The sequence below is a fragment of the Micropterus salmoides genome, unplaced genomic scaffold (genome assembly GCF_014851395.1).
Source record: "Micropterus salmoides isolate LMB-PRFRI ecotype aquatic unplaced genomic scaffold, ASM1485139v1 Ms_hic_scaffold_22, whole genome shotgun sequence".
Taxonomy (NCBI): domain Eukaryota; kingdom Metazoa; phylum Chordata; class Actinopteri; order Centrarchiformes; family Centrarchidae; genus Micropterus; species Micropterus salmoides.
The window spans coordinates 16,079,780-16,101,934 of NW_024041373.1; the positions used below are offsets into that span (position 1 = coordinate 16,079,780).

The window sequence follows — 22,155 nt, forward strand, 5'->3', positions numbered from 1 at the left end:
GATGGAATAACTGGGTGTTTATTTTAGAGGGAATTGCAGATGGATGCTGAGGTAAGCTATAGGCTGAAGTATGGATGCCTCGCCCGTGGCAGGCTCGCTTCCAGATTGATGGGAGTTTCCTCTGAAAACAGGTTCTGTGTAGTGAGTAACTCTGCAGCATTTCTGTTTCTTCTTTCACCACTGAAGTGCTAGGATTATTGATATCTGAGGAGCGTGAGCACACCCTAAAACAACAATAAACTTCCAATATCTTCACTGACACGGGTATTTTTTGTGGGATACTAAGAATCTTTCCTCGGTGTTAGTTACTGTTATTGGGAGATGACTTCAGACTCACTGTCAAACAGTTATTAAACCATTTAAGTTTTTCATCAAGTAGTTGGCTGCTCCTGATATTTTTCAGGGCCATTCTGTCTCTGTCTTAACAAGACAAGACTAAACCATAAAAGAAATGATTACAATTATTGAAAAGGAAATCGCATGTTGAGTTTTCACATTTAATTGTGTTTTCAGTTGAAACAGAATAGGGAAACAGAAGTAATGTGGGGATGAACTGTTGAAAGGAAGGTTCAGAAAATGTGTTAGTATTACTTGTTGGAAATCTGTCTGTTCAGAAACAGGGTATCACTGAATCAACCTGTTCAGGAGTAATGGAATTTGAATGTCAAAATGTGGGGAAACTAACAATAAATAAAATATTTGAAATGTATTAATGGAATATAAATTATTAACTAACAAAATACAAATAAGATATAATTCCTGTCTCTCATTTTGGTCATCATATTGTTTACTGTAAAAGTAAAAGAGAGAAGTGCTGATTTAAGAGCGCGAGATGTACACTGTTGGAATTTGCTCTACACTCTTAAAAGCAGAATTGTTTGTTTTTGTTTTTTTTATTCAGTTGTGTTGGATGTTCTTTTTTGATTTATCATCTTAACATTTTGGTTGGAAAAATCTGTGGTGTTACAAACCAATATGTCACTTCAGATCTAATCAGTCACTCTGACTGCTGGCTCTGAGTAACTGCCTGCCTAACTAGGCAGTCAGCTCCACAGAGATATCCCATTTAACAATACTTCTGCCGGTATGTCTCTCTTTTTTTTTCTCTCCCTCTCTCTTCTCCCCAGTATCTTGAACATAGTGAGTTACAGTGCCTGTTTGAGGTCATACTTCCATCTATGGTTGACCTAGCACTCGATGCCCCTCGCCTCTGCACAATGGTAAGGGCAGTTTTACTATTTTAAATATGTACAGTGTCTGATTAGGGGTGGGTTGCTGGAGTTTGTGTGAAGAAATTGAAAGGTGAGCTGTAATGGGTTTAAAGAGTGAAGAGTCCAGCGGTGTAAAGGCGAATTGGTGTAAGTGTGTGCTGTCAGCAGGGAGGAGAGGGAAAGTGTTAGATGGTGAATGTTATACAAGCTCATGAGTTACAACTGCTAGATAATGAATGCCCCGTTTTGGTTCATATCAAGGACTGCTTCATTAGAAAAGAGGGCTGAGAGAGGAGAGGTCTGTCTCATGACCAGTCATCCATCTGATGTGTTATGCTTATGAAATTTAAAATTCAGTCTATTCCTTTGGACTTTCACACTAGCCATTCCTCCTGTGAGCAAGATATTTTGAGAAACCCGGTTTGATATCACCCCCATCAAATCTCAGAGTCCCTCTCTTTCATTCACAGTAAATGGAGCTGATCCAATGTCACAGATCTTTTAAATGTCATCCCTATTTGTCTTTGTTTTCCTTCACTGTCATCAATTATAGCAATGCAAGTTCCAGGATTGGCATTTTTGTAATCCAGTTATCTATTTCAGATTCCTTAGTTTAATTCAATAAAGTTAAATCAGCTCCCACTCTGACCCGGATAGGAAAACCCGTCTCCAATTGTTACTGGAGACAGAAACTGGAGGCAGGTTTATCTAAAGAAGGGGATTTCTAGTACGGATTTCACCTTAGAATCATTTTTAGCCTTTGGATAATGAAGCTTTCTGACTCTCTGCTTTGTTTTGCAGTATAAAGCATCAAGGTTAATGTTTATGTGTGTGTTATTAGAGCTGGTATTGATCTGCTAACTGGGCAGCCTTGGAGGCTCTTTAGCCCTAATCAGTGAAGATGGATGTGCCCTGAGTGTCTGACTGAACTAACGTTGGGGGGAAGGGCAAGAAAACGAGGACCTTAATTACTACCACCCATTTACCCGATGGAACTCTCTTTGTCTCTTCTGCTTGCTAGATTCGTAAACTAATTATCTACCCCCATTTTCCGGCCTACAGTACCTACAGTACCAGTACTTGTACCCACTTAACATTGTGTGTTTCTGCTGCATCTCTTTGTGTATCTATGTTTCCCATTCTGATCTCCAGTCCCTCAGTTTTCGACTCTTAGCTGTGATTCCACACCTTTTGCTCTGTTCTTTGTTTTGATTTCAGTCACGTTTTTTGTCTCTCTTTCTAGCCAATCCCCCTACTGAAGTCAAGGATGAACCATTCCCTGACTCTGTCTCAGGAGCAAATAGCCTGTCTTCTGGCTAACGCCTTCTTCTGCACATTCCCCCGACGCAACTCCCGCAAGTCAGAATACTGCAATTATCCTGAGATCAACTTCTACAGGTAAAGGCACACCAGCCCTTGTAGAAAAACTGGAGAGACGCAAAAAATTAATCAGTAGCTCACTAGGGTAATTGAGTGAGCTGCAGTTGTTGGTATTTTATTCACAAAATGAGATTTGCCCCTTGAGTCTTTTTGTAAGCCATTACTTTAAGCAGGAGACTAAGGAGCTCTTAAACTCTGATATTGATCCTGAGTTAGCCTCATTGGTCTGTACGCTTCAAGAAGAAGCTTATTATGCTGTCGGACAGGATGATGATAAGCATGACTGGACTCATTGGTATCATTATACATTTTTCTGGTCCTAACTGATTGTGGAGCATCCTGTGTTGCCCAGGTTTTATTGGCAATAGTGTCCTTTCCAGTAATTGGGCATCAAATACATTTAAAGATGTACATTATTGTCTTGATTTATTACAAATATCTTATTACAAACAGGTAGAATTTTGATTGAGTTGCTCTGTTTTTAGTGATCCTACCATGGAGGAGGAAAGTAAACTGATTTCCATAAGGGGGCACTACTGCCTTGAAAACCCACTAATAGATTGTAAATGTATTGTTCTCAGATTCTACTCATTTTACTGAGTGTCCAGTAAGTCTACTTGCACTAACATTAAAGTTTCTTTTTTAGCTTGACTGCATTGGGTCATAGCAAGGTAAACTGATGGCCGTTAACAGAGTTACAGCTCGTTGTAGTGTTTTATTGTCAAAGGGCATATTTACAGGTTGTTGTTTTTAAGTTGTAAGATTACGTTGTGTGCTGTAGCTGCCCCTGTTGCCTTATAGTCACAAGGATGGGACTGTGGGCAGAGAATCTCTTTGAGCTCCATTTGTTTTGTTATGTCCTTTTTGTGTGGGAGTAGGAGTGTTAAATTGGTCTTCTCTGTTTCTGCCTCCTCAGAACCAGTGATCTGTTAAGAAAGCCTGGGATGGCTAATTGAAACAAATTGTTTTGATAGGCTGTTTGAAAGTGCATACCTGTCTTATATGTCTCATAATCTTGAGGTGTCGCGTTATTTGGAATGGAGGGAAGGGACGCATGAGTGATAGTTGTTGCACTCTTGTGGTAACGTGTGCTGACAGCAAGAGAAGGTGTGGCAGTATTGCACAGAAATAATTAATGAATTATTTGTCTTGTTTTGTTATTTCTGCTGAAGACATTTGATATGTTGACTCTCAGCCAACATCTAACTGGATCTGGTGGTCATTTTTTGAACACTAACAGCTTAAGGTATTTTTGTCACCAGTGACAATGTTTAGACAGTTGAAATGTTATGTATGGGTGGAGTTATAATGAGATTTTGTTAACAGCTTTATTATCTTATTTATGGACTGTAGATACCTCAATACACACTGAACATAATCCAGATATCACCACAACTCGATTACCCTGTATTTCTTTAAGGCAGTATCTCCTCATTACTGATATGTGTAATAACTTCCGGTGTTGTTGCCTGACATACTGGAGATGTCGGTTTGCTAATACCTTATTATGATAGTGCTTACACTATCATGAAGGGAAGGTGTAGTACAATATCATTTTGAAATTTCCTGCAGTTGGGATGGACCCTTACTGCTATCCGGAGCCTAATTAGCCATCTGCTCTCTCTTGGGGATATATATAATCTGAACCTTAATCGTACTCTCGCTATCAGGCATCTGTATGGGTACAAGATATCTGCCTTCACATTAAACGTTAGTGGCAGGCTAAGTGAAGAGGCTTCTGTAATAATGTAAGCATTGATTCCAGTTGCATGGCTGGCTGTTTCAGACCCATGCCAGCACTTTGTTGCAGGCACTTGATTCTGCCATCACTGTTAGCTTTTCAGCCAGCAGCGAAATGCAGGAAAGAGCAAGAGGGGGGGAAGGCTTGGTGTTTCTGAGCAGATTAGACAAGACAACCAGTGCAGTCTAAAACGGGATCGTTACTGGCCCTCCCCCTCCCCCTGTAATTGGGGGAGTGTCCGTCACTTTGCTTATCGTCTACAGTAGCGCTCTGTCTTGAACGAGGAGACCAGCAAGCAATCTGCTGATTGCTGTTTTGGCAGAACTGTCAAGGTTTGTCCTCCGTTAAGTAATGGATAGATTCAAGGGGGAGGAAAGAAGGCACACATATCTCTTCAGCTTGTGTTTTCCTCTGTTTGAGAAGAAAATGACACAGGAAACCTGTTTTAACAGTTTAGTCAAAAACGAAGGCTCATTTTAAATCAAAGCTGCAAGCAGCGTTGGGCGGGCCCTCGCAGGTGTAGCGCGTCGGGGTGTGATCTGGCCGCGTTGCATATTCTGGAGCTCTGCCGGTGCAGCTGTGAATTTGCTACGCGCTTCGGACGCTGCATGAAGGTGTTATACATCACTTCCTGTGTCCCCTTTGTGGCGCTACATAGCACTTGGCGCTATGAATATAAATTAATATTGGTGTGTAGATGTGTTCGGGGCGGGACAATTATCAAGCACGTAAAGTTTGGTTCAGATGTGAGCATGTACACTGAAGTCACAACAACTTCCTGTGTCATGGCGAAGAGTTGATCTTTGACGCCACAGACACGCCCATCGATGAAAACTCACAGATAGCACAGCTTTTCATCGTCAATGCCTTTAGAGGGCACAGCAAAAATTTGAAGTCGATTGGACTAAATCCCTAGGAGGAGTTTGTTAAAGTACGGAATGTGTAAATCATCCAGAAATTGCCGAAAAATTCAAAATGGATGACTTCCTGTTGAGTTTAGGGTATGGGTTCTTGAGGCTTTTTTGTGCGTCTTGATATGATACATGTCCTCGTGCATGTAGAGTGAATGTGGCCGAGGGGCTAATTTTTTCCAACTTTGTAGGGGGCGCTAGCGAGCCATTTTGCCACGCCCAAAATGACAGATTATGAGTAAGGCACTGTGTAAGGAATGTAAATAGTGAGGAAAAACGCATTTCATATGCAGGAACTGTATTTAATAAATGTCTTTTTTTTTTTCTCACTGAACCCTTTTAGTGCATTACCTTTGTTTTTATTTATTTACTGGTCTGAAAGCGGTGGGAGGGGAAAATGAATGCCAAACTGTGATTAGTCCTCAGCTTTGATCGCTTTTAATGGAGGGAGAGCACCAGTATGGGGTGATTTAAGCTGTCCCCGATTCTCTCTCTCACTCTTTCTGTCTACCTCTATGTCTCCCCGTCTCCCTTCTCCCTCCATCCACCCTAGTTTTTATGGTAACTCTGAGGAACTGAGACACGGCCTCAAGCAGTGCCATTGTAAGTAGAAAGGAGGTAGATGGGAGAGACATCATGCCAGCTTAAAAGCTTGACCTTACTAATGACATGCTGTAGCATGGTTGTGCAGTGAGCTATAGATAATTACTCTGAGAACAGATTACATTTTATTTAATATAAAAAAAAGCTATATTTTAAAATGTTTGAGAGTCTAAAGAAGGTCTGTTTAACAAAGTCAGCACCCTGGAAAGATATCTTGTGTGATCTCAAATTCCCTTTTGCTTTCTGTTTCAGGTTATTTGAAGGTTCTTCACCAAGAAAAATAGAAAAATTGAAAACTCTGCTGTGTTACTTCAGGAAAGTTACACAGACCAGTAAGCATTAAACATCTCCCACACGGTGTTATAGCAACTGTTTCTCTGTAATGCTGTCCATGTTTTTCAGTTGATAAAAATGTTTTTGATTATGATTTGTTTCTCCTTTTTCAAGAGCCGAAGGGTCTTGTTACATTCACAAGACAAACATTGAACAATCCTCCAAACTGGGAAAGGTAATACTCTTTATTCTGCTATGTTATGAATTTAATGATTTTATGAATTTAAATGAAATGTTTTCGGCCAGTAAATATATTTTTTCATTTACACAGACAATGCAGTTTTTGTTAAATTGTATCAAAAATGTCTGCAACAAATGTGAAATGTGTTGCTGTTGTCGGAGTAAACTCAAACAACATCAGAGTTGCGTTGTTGCTCACGTGCGCAACTCATCGTCATCATCCATTCCTACCATAAAACATAATGATGGCAGCATCGTGCTGTCTGGTGGCTTTTTAGCAGGTGCAATTGTGAGACTGAGTGGTGTGCAGATAAAGCTCAGGCTTCAATCACAAATGTTTCCCATGTAGTCTCCCAAAGCCTCAATAAACCTGCCAGGAAGAATACTAGTGAATTCCAAAATTTTGATGTGCAGAACATATCCAAGAGATTAAAGACGTTGCTTCAATGGTCAAATGTTCCTACAAAGTAATGACTGAAAAGGTTTCAGGAGATTTATTTAAAAATTTGTTTTCAAGGGGCTCCTCAGGGACAAAAACATAGAGATCAACATAAATACATAAATAGCAATGGTAATAAATTAAACAATCCAACAACACAAAACAATCAAAATTACACATAAGGGCTCTCCCATAATCCCAAACTACACACTTTCACATTTGTTACAAGAATCATGGTATACACACAGTTAACACTGACAAAATACCATAGCCAAAGTACTCAGTCTATCTATAAACTAATAATGAAAGTAAATACAATCAAAGTACATTTGAGGTAAGCAAGCAAAGAAGTCTTGAAGTCATTTAAAGAAGTAATTGATATGAGTGAGTTAGGCAAATTATTCCAGTCTGATGGTGCTTTAAACTTAAAAGCAAAAGTAATGTGTTCATTTATTTCATTCAAGAAACTCTAGAGCATTGGATCAGTTTACTGGCAATTGTGTTCCCCTTGGAATACAAATTCTCTTCACATTCAAACAAGACCACTTGTTTTCATCACTCCTTTAACAATGAAATTAGTGTATTGTGTTAATACAGTTAATTACTCTTTGAAAGCATAGCTTAAATTATTATTATTATTCTTTTTTTTTTTTTTGTCAAGTTCCCAGACTCAGCTGACGCGCCTACATATCACTTGTAATGGGACGATTGAGGACGATGGATACGGGATGCTGCAGGTAGGAATAGTTTTGCATTGAATGCCAGGTAGAACTCTTTGTTCAACGTGGCATAATGAACAAAAATATTTTGTAACAGTGGTACTGTAAACTTTGTGTTAAAGTAGTTGCTGCTGTGGTCAAACGTGACTGCGACCATCACCGTGCCTTCCTTTAAGCCTTCAAAAGTCAGAGAAACTCTACCGCTTGTCTGAATAGTTGTCCACTACCTGCAGAAAATCTGAAATACACCTGGAATGGTTATTGACTATTTCTGCATCTGTTCACCCCATCTCCTCACTACTCTTAGTGTTCCAAGGATGACTGGTGCATTTTTTGCTCTGGCTGACAACTGATGTATACACTTGAATAGCTCAGAGAGGCAAGGGTTGAGGAGAAGACCCTGGGGTGAGGGAGAAGAAGGCACATGGAGGAAAAGATGACGAGGGGAAGCCATTGCACTGGGGCGACCCAGTGGGCCAGGAGTCCTACAGGCGGATTGACGGCTACCTCAGCAGGCTGGGCACTGGCTGTGTGTTGAGTTTCAATAGGGCAGAGTGGGCTGTCATTTTGTCAGGAGGTGAGATTGAAGGGTGAAGGGGGGTGAGGTTTGGGGTGAACCAGTGAAGGAGGTGGGGAGTTGAGCGACCGGTAAGAAAACATACACACATGCACAGACAAACACACTCACTGTCACACAGATTGACGTAGCTGTGGGCCAGTGAGCAGAACCCTCACCCCTGACAGGCTGTTTAAATAGCAGCGTTGTGATTGAATGGACTGTTCTCATCTCCATGCCACATGGCATGAAGCTCCAGTATCACATCAGAGTATTTCCTCCATTGAAACAGGGGCCCCAGAAATAACCACAAGCAGCACTGTGTGCACAGTGGTGCTTTTCTAAATGTTAGCTAAATGCTAAGGTTGTCATTATAACAAGCTCTCAATGACAATGCTAACATGCTGATGTTAAGCAGGTATGCGGTTTACTATGTTAAGGATCTTGCATGCTCACATTTGATAATTAACACAAAGTACAGCTGAGGCTGTTGTAAATATCATTAGTTTTATAGGTATTTGGTTATAAACAAAATAATTAAAAATAAAAATTTTGACCTGATGATAATGCTAGATGACATGTCAATTTATCCTGGAGAGACAAAAAGACGAATACCAAATTTCATGCAATCCACCCAATAGTTGTGTAAACATTTCGGATCACGGAAGTTTTATTTATATATATATATATATATATATATATATATATAATTTTTTTGTTGTTGTTGTTTAGCTAATCGCATTGTATTTTGAACACCATGCACAACTAGGGCTGTCGCGGTGAAGTAAATTCCACCGCGGCAATATGTTGGGGCTCCACAGCGCGGTATGCATTTTTCATCAATGAAGTAATTTAGTGCCATTTAGCAGAGTAAGAGTGTCTGTATCTGTCACTTCACTGCACAGCGAGCCGCTAACAGCAGCTTTATGGTCTGAGCAAGCTAGCTGCTGCGTGCTAGTCAACAACATTGACGGTCAATTAACCGTGTCTTTTTCAGACGTAGCTATATCATTACCTTCAGGGCATGTCTATCAAGTCAATTTACACAGCTTATTAGTTTTTTTAAGCTTTGTTTTTTACATAAGTTATTAATAAATATTAAAATAAAACAAGTACTCAAATCTAAAATGAAGAGGTGTGTATGATTTGCCTAGTGTAATTCTAAAATTCGGCATTGGTTTGGAGTCGGTAGGTCACATGACATGGAAGCTATTGAAAAAAGGGGCATTTTCTTCCATAAAATATTAATAAATATTCCTATAAAATATGAACTCAAATCTCACATGAAGAGGTGTGTCTGATTTGCAGTGTAGCTCTACAGTTCGGCATTGGTTTGATGTCTGTGGATCACATGACACGGAAGCTATTGAAATAAATTATGATTTTCCCATAACACTGTTTTAACAATTGTAATTTATTTTTGGTCCCTAAGATGACCCCCGGTGGTTAAAAGCGAGCTATCGGATGTGAGCTAACCGCATTTACACTGCCGACACTGAGTGAACTGAGTAAGAAGCCGTCACCTGATCCTGGGTGAATGTCTGTAGAATATCCAACTTAAAACTAACTTCACCGCGGTTCAATTTATATACTGCAGATTGCACGCGCGCCGGTGTGGAGCACAATGGTTATCCACAACTAACCACTGCGCTGTAGTAACGTTATAACTACATTTCCACAGAAAGCAACATGAAAAATAGCTGCAGATTCAAATAAGGCTTACTGTCCACAGGTACTGGACTGGACTGTCCCTCAGGATCAAAACGTTAGTCAAACATCGCCGAGCGTGCTAGCCACATTAGCCGTGCAATCTGCTAACGCCAATTAGCTAACCATTAAAATAAACAGTAAAATAACACAAAACACGGCAACACTTAACAGCTTCGGAGTTTGAAGTCTGGTCACGTACAGCCCATGGCGATCCATCCTTCAACCGTTACAGAGGTCGTTGCGGTTATCGCGACAGCCTTATGCACAACTTCAGTTGAGATTTTCAAGAATGTTTAAGAGCGATTTTGAAAGAGGACATAACTTCTGGGACCTGAGGGATTGTGCTGTTTTGGTTAACTCTTGTGTTTCTTGTCTTTTGTTTCACTAGGTGGACTTTGCGAACAGGCTTGTAGGTGGAGGAGTAACAGGACATGGACTGGTGCAGGAAGAAATCAGGTTCCTCATCAACCCTGAACTCATTGTCTCTCGCCTCTTTACAGAAGCTTTGGAACAGAATGAATGCCTCATCATCACCGGTACATTGTCATACACATGCACACTCACACGATTTACAGCCTCCATGTTATGCTTTGTATGGAATTTATTACTGGGCTTTTTGAACACATTTATCTTGTTTCATCCAGATCTCAATGTTTCAAAAATGGATCTTTCATTTGACTCAATCTCTTTCTTAGTCCTGGTTTCCTTGTCTTTGCTAAAAGTCATTAAACAGTTCAACAAAGTCATGGCACATGAAATTAAAGACATTTTAGTTCTTTTAGTTTATAGGCATAATCTCTGCATGCATCTGACAAGATGAGAATGTCTGGTGACCCCAGGATTGCCTCTTTGCTTTTTGAAAATGATGTAGTTTTTGTTTTATTAGACCATGACCTCTTGCACACACTGGGACTGTTTAACTGCGTATGAAAGGAATAAGTTGGGTGTCAGCAGCGCACTTCCTTTACCTGGAAATGCAGTGAATCAGGTTTTGAGAAAGTTGCTGCCCCAAGTCAAGGGGAGTAAGTATCACAGGGTCTTGCTTCAGTAGTGAGGTTAAGATGGAGCATCAGCAGTGTTTCAGCCATTGTACCACACTGTTGTGGTGAAAAAGGAGCTGAGCCTGAAGGCCCTTGTCTTATGTTAATGAGCTCTGGGCAGTAAATGAGCTAAAGAATAAGATTGCATCTACCACTGGCTGAAATGATTTTCCTTTGCAGAGAGCCCAATCTCACTCTTAGAAAAGTCTTGGAGACAGGCAGGAGACCCCTGGGCAGACCCACAGCACTCTTACATATCCCTCTTGGCCCAAGAGTGCTACAGGGATCCCCCAGGAGTAGCTGTAGCACATGGTTAGGGTGCTTATTTGCTCATAAGGGCCCTCATTTATGAAAAGTGCGTACACCAAATTTCCAGAGTACACACAAAACCACGGTGACTTTATGATTTATCAATATGGATGTTTGAAATCCTACACCAGCTCAGGAAGTGGTGTACATGTACGCAAGTTTTGAGTTAGTGCGGAAATGCGCAGATACAATTCCTATATGATATATTATGACCCACTGTAAAAAAAAAATTAAAAAAAAAAAAAAATATATATATATATATATATATATATATATATATATATATATAAATAAATCAACAACAACACAGTAAATATGAACTTCAGTGTTTATTTTTGTGCAACACGGACTTCAGTGTTTAATTTGTGTGACTTTACCAAAGCATTTGATTTGTAGGCATATGTATTCCTTCATTTGTAGTTTATTTGGGGTTGCTTTTATTTCAGTGTATATCCAAACAAAAATGGGCTGTGACACAAATAAGAGTTGCAGGTCAAACTGACTATATTATTGCCTAAAAACGGAAAAATGCACGCTGCAGATTCACGGAACCAGCCACAAGTCAGCACCCAAATGCGCATTCAAAATGCCATCGAATGTTATTTATATATTTTTTTCCGCAGTGTTTTGCTTTTCTCGACATTTTGAAGAGAATAATAAAACGTTTCTAACGCAACACGTCTACGGTTTGTCTATGTTTTTCTTGCTCAGCGTTTGACTAATATCTTGCATTAAACAAAATGTAAGCATCATCCCTTGATGTCGCAATAGTAGGAATTGTAGCCGCTTAAACGCAAAAACTATAACTGCACTTAAACAGAATGATGGATGACGGTTAGGATAAATCTGTACTCAGGCCTCAGCAATACCCAGTGGAGCCTGTGCGCTTTACCTGACGTTTCAGAGTTAGGCCCAACAGGTGCGCACGGACTGGGTTCAGTAGTGAAAGGCTTTCAATGAACAAAAAATTATTCAGACTGACAAAATAATAATAACGACATTCTTCTAAATAACAATAAGCGTCATTAATAATAAAAATCATAAGAATAATATTACAAATTGTCATGCAATTATTAATGTGATCCGGTGTGCCTCCCCCAGTCTGAATCTGGCTCCTCTTCAGAGCCGAGACGCGGCTCTTTGTGGCGATCTTTGTATCGGACCACTTTTTTTTCACCTACAATAAAGAACAAGAAAATGCATGCTTAACTTGATAAATATTGGTCTATATTAAGCAATAAAACATTCTTACCTCTGTTGGACTGCGCTTCTCAACCCTCACACTATTAACAGAAGTTGTAATTTGGGTCCATATTTTGTTTTTGTTGGCGCCTGTAATCCCACTCTTTAAACTCCCAAATAAAACAATTTTATTTCTTTCCACTTCCCTGGTGATGGTGTCGATCTCCACGTCGGAGAAGTGCCTCTTCTTTGCCGTCTTCCGTGTGTCCATTAGTGTAAAATGAGGGCGTGGGGGAAGCGGAAACTTGAATATAGAGGGGCGTGTTATTCTAATGACGATCGTTTTCAGCCGCGCCATTTATCAAGGGCAGGTATTGCGTACACCTGGATTTCAAAGGTACGCACGGCTTCATAAATCACACGGTGAGAGGAGTCTAAGCATAATCTTACGCCAACATATACGCCCGTTTCTATGCAAGAATGATAAATAAGGGCCAATGTGCTGGGTTTGGTGACATTGTACGGAGAGATAGTGTGCCATAGTTGCCATTGTATATTTCATTGCTGCTGCTTCCCAGTAGCATCTTGTGGATCAGTACTAACAGAAAACCAATATGTCCAGATATGTGGTGCTACAACACTGAATACTCTTATGTAATGTAAGTTGCATTATCTTCCAAAGGTAACTATTAGCCACTGCTGGGTGGTCTGGACATTCACATTTTTTCCATTTATTTTGCCAATTTTTTTTTACCATTGCATAAATTAAATAGTCAAAATGTGCTTTTTAGAATTTGGAGAGACTATGGTAGGTGGGTCCCAGGCCCGAGAGGGTCCAGTAAAGTAAATTACATGTGTCCATTTACTTTTAATGGACACATGTAAGATGTTTTATACTTTCTGTGAATATAATCCATTTGCACTTTTTTCCATCATGTACCTATACATGTATGCTTCCACACTGCCGACATGTCAACGTAGTTCCATAAAATTTATTCGGTCTTTTGATGTATTAGGCCGAACACCGAAAGTGCTTTTGCTATTTTTGGCCGATTAATTTCGGTGGCCGAACATTCGGTGCATCCCTAGTAGTTTTTATTAGGTTAATAGATTAATGTTTTCTTCTTAACTTGTTTTAAGCTGTTATGAATAATGTTAAATTGGTTAACATGTTTGGTTCAGAAGGGTTAGATAGGGTTAGGTTAATGAAGTAGGGTTAGGTATTACACTTGCATATCAATACACCAAGTTTGTTGTGAAGTGTGGCGTTGTGACAGTGGTCCGACGGACGTACATTTGGGCTAAGGACCACAGATTTTAGAAAGCTATGGTTCAACAGAATGCTGTAGGCAAAATTGTAGGTTTTTATTTGTGTTGAGGCTATTCAGTTATTGGTGTTCAGACAGCAGTTGTAAAAATGTAATTCATAAGAAAAACACTTGCTAAGCTTATAACACAAGATTGTTTTTTCCAAAAGAAGCAAAAAAATATAAAATGGCAATACTAAACAAGGCTAGATGAATTTGTCACGTAATAGATGATTTCATAGATAAGTTACAGCCATAGACTCTTTAAAATCAGACTTTAACAGAGAGGAACATATTAATGTATGACGCGATCCATGTATGTCATACCAGCTTGATTATCACTAAAAATGCCCTGGAAAATAATCTCAAGAAAAGAGTGGAAACCTTGGTATTTTGTTGTCTTGCTTCTTTCTCCTATTGAAACCACTCAACTGTGTTTCACATGCCTTTCTAGTATTACAGTTAATGGTGGCTAAACTAGTGTCATTTTCTCTCTTGTTCGTTGAGCGCTGTGTTTAAACCTTTCATCCAGCCCGATGGTAAATCCATTGCATTGATTCACTTGGGACTGCCCAGTTATCCCTCATTTCTCTCCAGCAGAATTGCTCTATTTTTCACTCTCCAACTCAATTTGCTTCGGTCAACCTGTCCAAGTGTTCTGCCCTCTCACTCGCCTCCCTCCGCCTCTTCTGGCCATCCTACCTTTTCTGCCTCACAGCAGTACCTCGCCCACTACTGGTCAACTAAGGGCAAGCACAGATTAAAAGCTTTGGGACAGTTACTTAATACTGGAAGTCTGCGTGCAATTAATGGCAAAAAATGGGAAAGAATAACATAAATGTAGCGGTAGACACAATGTGAATGTCTGTAAGATTTAATTCAGTCCAATACATACATGATAATTCAAATACCTACATTACCTTCATTGGTTTGGTTTTAGTGTCACTGGACACACATGGAGACGTTTTATCTCATTGCCCCCTCACCACATTTAGAAATGGCTTTAATTGATGAATTAGTCAGTTGAATCATGCCCACATCATATTTATTTTATTGCCACTTTATTAAGTTAGCTTGTCAAAACAAATATTTAACATCCACATGTCCTGTTTTGGTGCTTGTATTTCACTGGAGCATTAAATTAGTCTTCAGATTTGCCTTTGATGACACGAGAGGCATCATTATCCGGTTTGATAAATCCATCTGTTTGACATGAGGACATGTATTATAACTTAGCTTTGCGTGCAGAAACTCAAATATAAATGGTGCTCCCAAATGTCTGCACTTGACTTGATTAACTCTGTTGGTGGAGTCTTCTTTGAACTAATAAGACAAACACATGAACAAACAAAATATGAAGAGACTAGGAGTTTGCACCATCTATCTACTATACGTTGCATGTTGCTCATAGGCTGGTTCTAACAGCAGATGTTAGAGACACACTCCACACTGGTAATACCACCAAGATGCAATACAAACACACGTAGCCATTTCTGTTTGGTCATTGTTAAAATTGACGTCTGTCTTGTTTAGTGCCTTCCTCTCATCAAGCCTAGCATTGTCTTTCTTGTATGGCACCGTATTATCTTCTTTGAAACTCCCATCTCTTCCAAGTCACCTTCAGTGGTCACCCCCCCCCCCCCCCCCCCCCCTGCCTCCATCCCTCTTTCCCTCCTCGTCCTCCTCTCCACTTAACTTTATTACATTTGGGCAGAAAGGAATTTATAGCCCAAGTAAGGTCATTGCTCCACTAATGGAATGGGCCAGTTATGCCATAGATTCATTAAAACCTTGCAGAATATTCCTTGTAGTGTTTCCTCTTTAAGTCTAGTCATCTTTCTCTATCTTTGTTCTTCTCTTCTGTCTAGTTATTCACATTTCTTTGTCTTTTGAGGTGTCCTAACCCGGGTCTTCCAATGCATTTGGAACTTCACATCAGTTTTTGTCCATAGGCGTTTTCAGATCGGAAGGTAGAGGGCCACGATGTAATCTAATGATGGAAGCCTGTTTGCCAGGAGGCTGTAATGGGCGGTTGCCAAGATAAATAGGATCAAGGTGAAGGAGGAGGACAGCTCTGTTGATGGAGACCAAGATATGGGTAGCCTCTTGTTTGACGTTAGGAGCCGCTAGTGTCCTAGAAAGTACTTAATTTGACCGGCTGGATGGCGCAAGATGTTTAAAATAAATCTTCTTTTTGTTCACTCAGCCAAGGCTTTACTTAGCAACATAATTCTCATTTGCCCATTTGTACTGTCATTGTTGGTTTATATCCTGGCTGTAGTACAGGCCATTAGCTTGAGTCATACTTTGTCATTGAAAGGCACAAAAAAGTCATCATTCACGCTTAGACTTCAAGTTTGTTTTACAGTTGCAGTATTGGTAGATGATGCATTCTTGAAATTAAATCGTGTGAATTATTAGAAAGTAAAAGCAGTGTTTAATTACTGCCTTTCAAGACATACTTTCAAAGAAAGACTTTTAGCATTACTTTTACAACGCTAAATGTCATGCTAAAATACTTTTCCAGTTGTTGTGAACTAAAAAACTGCCTCGCTCTGCTAGCAGCACATAATCCTGCCAGTGCATACAGTAGAACCTGAAAGGCTGTTTGTTTTAATCACAGGTTTAACTCCTGCTCTGCATTGAAGTGCTGTTTAACGTCCTCATACCTAATGCATACTGTATGTAGGCATCATTTTGAGCACGGCTGTATTTGTAATGACGAATTATGAAATCTTTTGAGCTCTAACCCTGAGCACATATCAGTACACAAAAGGCCTAATGTCTTGGTAACAGAGGTGTGTTACACTGTCAGTTAATGAATGTCGTAATGTTTCATGTTTTGCAAGCATTTTGCAAATGTGGCCAAGGTTAGCTTCTTCTGTTCTAACCATTTCTTCCTATTATGGCTGAAAGCTTTTCATTTCAAACCCCAAAGCGGATTACTTATTAAATCAATTGCCCTTATTTATGACAATCCAATACAAGCTGATACTGTGTACTCACATAGGGAGCATAGAAAGCACTAAATTTGATTTAAGAGAAAAGGCGCTGAAACACATTTAGGCCAGCTGTGTGCTCTGACTGCTGCGTGTCATTTATTCCCCCACTTCCTTTCTTGTTTTGCAGGAACTGAACAGTACAGTAAATATTCTGGCTATGCAGAGAGTTACAAATGGAAGGAAAGCCACAAAGATGAGACTCCCAGGTAATGTTTCCTCACATAGTAGTATTTATTTTGGGATCGTTTTTAAAATATTTTAAACGAAAAATATTTTATCCTATCAGTAAACATTGAAGAAAGCTTTGAGGATTCTTCATTATCAGTCTCATTTTTCTCATTGTTTTTCTTTCATTTTCAGGGATGACTGGCAGAGACGATGCACAGAGATTGTGGCCATTGATGCTCTTAAATACAGGCACTTCTTAGAGCAGTTTCTCCCTGAGAAGATGATCAGAGAACTCAACAAGGTGAGAGAGAGAGTACAGTTGGCTGATATGTACAGTTATTACACATTTCTCAAACAGGCGTGTCCTTGGTTATTGTCAGTGAGCGACAGATAGGATAATGCTGGTTTTTATAATGTTTTCGACTAAAATCTTGTGGTTGTCAGGTACCACCTGCAAAGACATTACTTTTACATTTGGTATTATTCAATGCTCAGAGATCTGTAACGAGAGCTGCAACAATTAGTCCATTAATCGATTAGTTGTCAACTAAATTAATAAACAATCGTTTTGATAATCACTTTGAGTTCATTTTTAAAGAAAAGGCGTCCAAATTCTCTGATTTCAGCTTCTCAAATGTGAATATTTTCTGGTTTCTTTACTCCACTACGACAATAAACCGAATGTTGTGGACAAAAGAAGACGTTTGAAGACCTTGGGCTTTGAGAGTCACTGAGTGACATGTTTCACAATTTTCTGGACCTAACAACTAATTCGATTAATTATAGAAAATAATTGACAGATTAATCTATTATGAAAATAATTGTTAGTTGCAACCTCTGTAACACTGCTGAATCTAGTTCAGGGCTACCAACAACTAGTACTGCACAACCCATATTTATAGTGGTGGTACTCTCATTTACTACAGCCTTTTCTGTTGAGGAATAAGGCAGAATATTTTGCAAGTGTGTACACTTACAAAGGCTTTATTGGATTTTTAAAATGTGCTCATGGTTCAACCTGAGGCTTACACTTAAAGGTGCAGTCAGCGATTCTAATCCATTACAATACACATTTTGTCAAAATCAGCAAATATCTCTGTATCGCCGCTTCCTGTCTGTTTTGTGTGTGTGATTCTGAAGGAGCATTGAAGGGAGGGGTGTATGTGTTTAGTTTAATCTCAGTTTAGTTTTAAATTCTGACATATTACAAAAGTAGATCATAAAAAAGTTGTTCTTGTTTTGTTTTCTTCCCCTCCTTCCCTTCCTCCTTCTCCCTGTACATTTACCCCAGGCATACTGTGGATTCTACAGAAGTAACGCCAACAGCAAGCACCTCTCTGCAGTGGCCACAGGCAACTGGGGTTGTGGAGCTTTTGGTGGAGACACACGACTCAAAGGTATCACTGGCATGAATTACAAACATGCATCCAAATAGGTGGAAGGAGAAGATTGTGTGTATAGCAACAAGTGTGAAGAAGTCAATCATTTTTCAGACACAAGAGGTGAAATGGCACTGCTGATACAGGTTAGCAGATACATAATGTTGCTTACATTCAAATTTTGCCATTGTAGCTCCTGCTGAAGAACTTTCAGCATTCCTGGTTATGGAGTGTACGACACAGTCACAGATGCCTCTTTCTCAGACACCTCTGGTCAATTAGTAGCTCTTCCAGGGTATCACTCACCCCTTCTTTCCCTCCATTTATTGATCAGCTGACACACATTTATGTTTTCCATTAAAAGGGCAATTGATTACAGGGAGGGACACCATAAATCCAGGCTGATGCAGGTCTCTGCGGGCTTACACAACATCACTCTTCATAAGCACTGGCCCCTTAGTGTCCTCTTGAGTATGCCACACTTAAAATGTTAACCAGTTGTGCTTCTGGTTAAAGTCTTGACACATTTTCATTAAATTCAATTATCATACTGCTAGTTACAAAATGAGCTTCTTCTGTGTTACACCTAGATACATGGAGGCTCTGCTGTGTTTAAAAACACATCTCCACATAAATGTACTGCATTATGAATGCAGATTGGAGTAACATGGGTATATTTGTGTGCTGTTTTGTTTAGAGCTGAAGGTGCTAATTTCCTCTGCACCACGCTATGAAAAGATCCACTGGACAAAGTCCCCGAGGATGATATTAGCTTCCGGGGACCCTTGCCCATTAGCCCTGGAATTAGCATAGCTGGTATTTTTAGAAGGCAATAACTGTATTTTACGTTGTAGTCTTGGAGCTGACTTGAGATGTGGTGGTTACATAAGACCGAGCTGTTGTTGTAAAGATTACAGACCTTTCACAAATGATGGTTTGTTTTGTGTTTGTTAATCTGTAATCAATATCCATTCTGTTAAATATTTAAAAGTCTTAAGACCTCATTTGCAAGGGCTAAAAGACTGAGTGCTGTTGATGAGGCTGTGCTACCAGTGGTGGATTATTTACTCTTCTGATACAAATTGCCCCTGTCAATTCTGTTCTTTCCTGCCCGAAGCCATACCTTATCCAGCTTATAGACCAATTACTTAGTTTCCTGAGCTTATTTTCAGTGGTCAATTACACATTTATGATTTTGTTCTCAAACTGAAGGATACTAATGATGCTAATATACTATTGTTGACCGAATTTATCTTTAGCGTTCTACTTCTTCTTTTTTTTTTTTTTTCAGCGCTGATTCAGCTGATGGCTGCCGCAGAGGCTGGGAGAGACGTGGCGTACTTCACGTTTGGAGATGCTCAGCTCATGAGAGATGTTCATGAAATACATACTTTCCTCACCAAGAGAAAAGTCACTGTCGGTAAGAGACATAACAAAAAAAGTTGGGGGGGATTTTATGGGAATTGGAACTTCTGGCCATGCTGCATTCACACCGTTATTATCCTGTCAGCGCTGCCTCTGTTGAGCTCTTACAGTAAATTACATAATGGACAGGAATGGTGATAATATCAGCCGCTGTTGGGATTGTGGGACTCCTGAGGCTCATACAGCGCATGGAGGTTGTCCTTGTTGGCGTCATTACAGGGACAGTATGCATAAATAACAGAATGCAGTCCATCTGTATGTTAAGTTATTCCACCTTATGGGCCGTCTCCGTTCCTCAGCCCATCCATTCAGCCTCAGCTGCAGAGTGGATTACTGCCTGAACTGACCCCAGCCTCTCCCCTCCCCCTCTTTTCATTTTTCTTTCGCTGACATTTATTGAAGCCTTTCAGAGAAATTCCCCTCCAGCCATCCATTTCCTAAAGTGGAGCTACAGAGAAAAAGCTTACGGCTTGTGTGTGTGTGTGTGTGTGTGTGTGTGTGTGTGTGTGTGTGTGTACGAGCCCGTCATTTATAAATGAGCACGAACACGCTTTCATTTTTTGTGTTCTTTTTTTCTTACAGTTTCTAACTCTCTTGCTTGCTGTTTGATTCTCAACCCGTTTGTCCTTTAGTCCATTTCTCTCATCCTGTTCCCCTCTCTCCACCGCCATCTTTTTCCCTCCCAGGGAGGCTGTACAGCCTTTTAAACCAGTACTCAAGTGTGGTGTGTAAGAACTGCCGCACGACTCGACCTGATGTCAGCCTCTACAGTTTCATCTACGAGAATGTCTCTTCCCCTGCTACTGCCGACGCCCCTGACGCTGTCAAGGATTCCGGGATGTCCCATGTAACATCGGACTCTCATTAACACATGAAGAGCTACAACCTAACCACCCTTATGCTGTCTCTGTGTAAAAGAGCCTTTTGCTTACAATCTCTCTCTCTCTCTCGCACTCACACACACACACACACACACACACACACACACACACGCACACACTCCCTTTAAGTTTGTGATCCCTACATACAAACTACCAAAACACAGTTTTGCCTTTCTTGTTGGTGGTTTTATAGGAGCCTTGTAGTGTGTCACCAAATGTGGTGAAATGTTTCAGATACTTAGAGCAATAGTAAATCCTGGTTGCTGTTAGGCCTTTCTTTAGTAAAAATGTGATGTGAAATTATTGTTATTTTTACACACTAATAACAAATACGGCCAAATGTGCATATGCATGGTTATGGACACTTTTTGTTATTGATAATCCAGGACATGATCATCCTCCCTGGTTATCTCGTCCTATGTTGTGTTTGCTACTTTTTTGGATGAGTTGTTTTCTCTATTTACCATACCCAGGCAGTGGTGAGGTTCCTGAATGCAGAGCGATAATGAGATGCCATAGTCTATGCATGGGTTATATTTATTTATCAAATACTCAAATATATGCTGCTCTTTTATATCCTCTAGGGTGTCGACATTCAACACGCATATTGTCCTTCAGGCTTATTTTAATATGAGTCAAAACTGTCAATGAAAGGGTCGCTGGTATGAGAATTGTCTCAGATGAAACAGATACAAGGGGTTTATGGTGATTTTCATCTTAGACCGTTGATTCTATCTATTCGAGTAATTTAATCCTTTTCAAATATATTCACTGCTAAGCACAGTATTACTAATGGATATACAAATAAAGGGGGGGCAGATAAAGAATTGCACGCAAAATGTTATTTTTATTAATGTTTTTACCCAACGTTTACTTTGGAGCTATGGTAATGCTTTTTATTATTTACTGTATTTTCAGATTGACAGTGTGGGTAATATTTAATAATGGGTTCATAAATAGATCAAAGGTTGTAAATGTATTGCATAGTATTGTACTTTAGTTTGTTTAATTTGGTTGTACTCTTTTTATTATAACTTCTTAATTAAAGTTATAGCTAAATCCTGTTAATATGGTATATCTTTGCTTAAATCACTTTGACTTACTGCCTAACGACCAAAGGATCAGTACAATACAAGCAAAATTATTTGGGCACCAGCTATTTATAGGTTGCATAGCCTCACTTTGGTTAGCTCACACATTTTAATGTTAACCAAACTTCATGTCAAGGAGCCATTCTGCAGTGTTCTCAGTATATAGTTTCTTGAAAGTGATTATTCATAGATCAGGTAGAAATAACAGATTTTGCCTTCATCAGAGAGAATTTCTTTTTTTTTATGTGCATGTCTGTAACCGTGCCTTGGCAACACACATTTGTCACTTAATTTCATGAAATCATACATTATTTAATCATTTGAAATGTGATTGAGTTTTGTAATAGCACGTGTACCGAGGGCTTTCAGACAAATTTGATTCTGCCTCCAAACATGCTTTATTAGATGAATTAGGGCTCCTAAATAACCTCATGACGTGGACTTCCATAAATGGTGTGTAGGCTTGGCTTTGGTAAGTGGATTACACATTATCTGCTTCTCCCACTCTTTGTACTGAGCCAGGCATTGACCAGATGAGCTGTGGACTCATGCAAAGTCAATTTGGTTTGGCAGACCTAACCGTTGATG

At 39.7% G+C, this 22,155-nt stretch overlaps 1 protein-coding gene across 3 annotated transcripts in view; it reads left to right on the forward strand.

The window, feature by feature from the left end:
- The window catches only part of parga (poly (ADP-ribose) glycohydrolase a), a 28,415-nt gene extending 6,871 nt beyond the window's left edge, over window positions 1-21,544 (forward strand). For all 3 annotated transcript variants that reach the window (XM_038736912.1, XM_038736913.1, XM_038736914.1), the window contains exons 8-18: window positions 1,128-1,220; window positions 2,455-2,609; window positions 6,099-6,178; window positions 6,294-6,354; window positions 7,460-7,535; window positions 10,172-10,319; window positions 16,751-16,829; window positions 16,984-17,092; window positions 18,083-18,188; window positions 19,462-19,590; window positions 20,282-21,544. In XM_038736912.1, coding sequence (XP_038592840.1) covers window positions 1,128-1,220; window positions 2,455-2,609; window positions 6,099-6,178; window positions 6,294-6,354; window positions 7,460-7,535; window positions 10,172-10,319; window positions 16,751-16,829; window positions 16,984-17,092; window positions 18,083-18,188; window positions 19,462-19,590; window positions 20,282-20,463 — 1,218 coding nt within the window. In that variant the 3' untranslated portion in view covers window positions 20,464-21,544. The remainder of the gene's footprint in view (window positions 1-1,127; window positions 1,221-2,454; window positions 2,610-6,098; window positions 6,179-6,293; window positions 6,355-7,459; window positions 7,536-10,171; window positions 10,320-16,750; window positions 16,830-16,983; window positions 17,093-18,082; window positions 18,189-19,461; window positions 19,591-20,281) is intronic.
- Window positions 21,545-22,155: the final 611 nt, after the last annotated feature.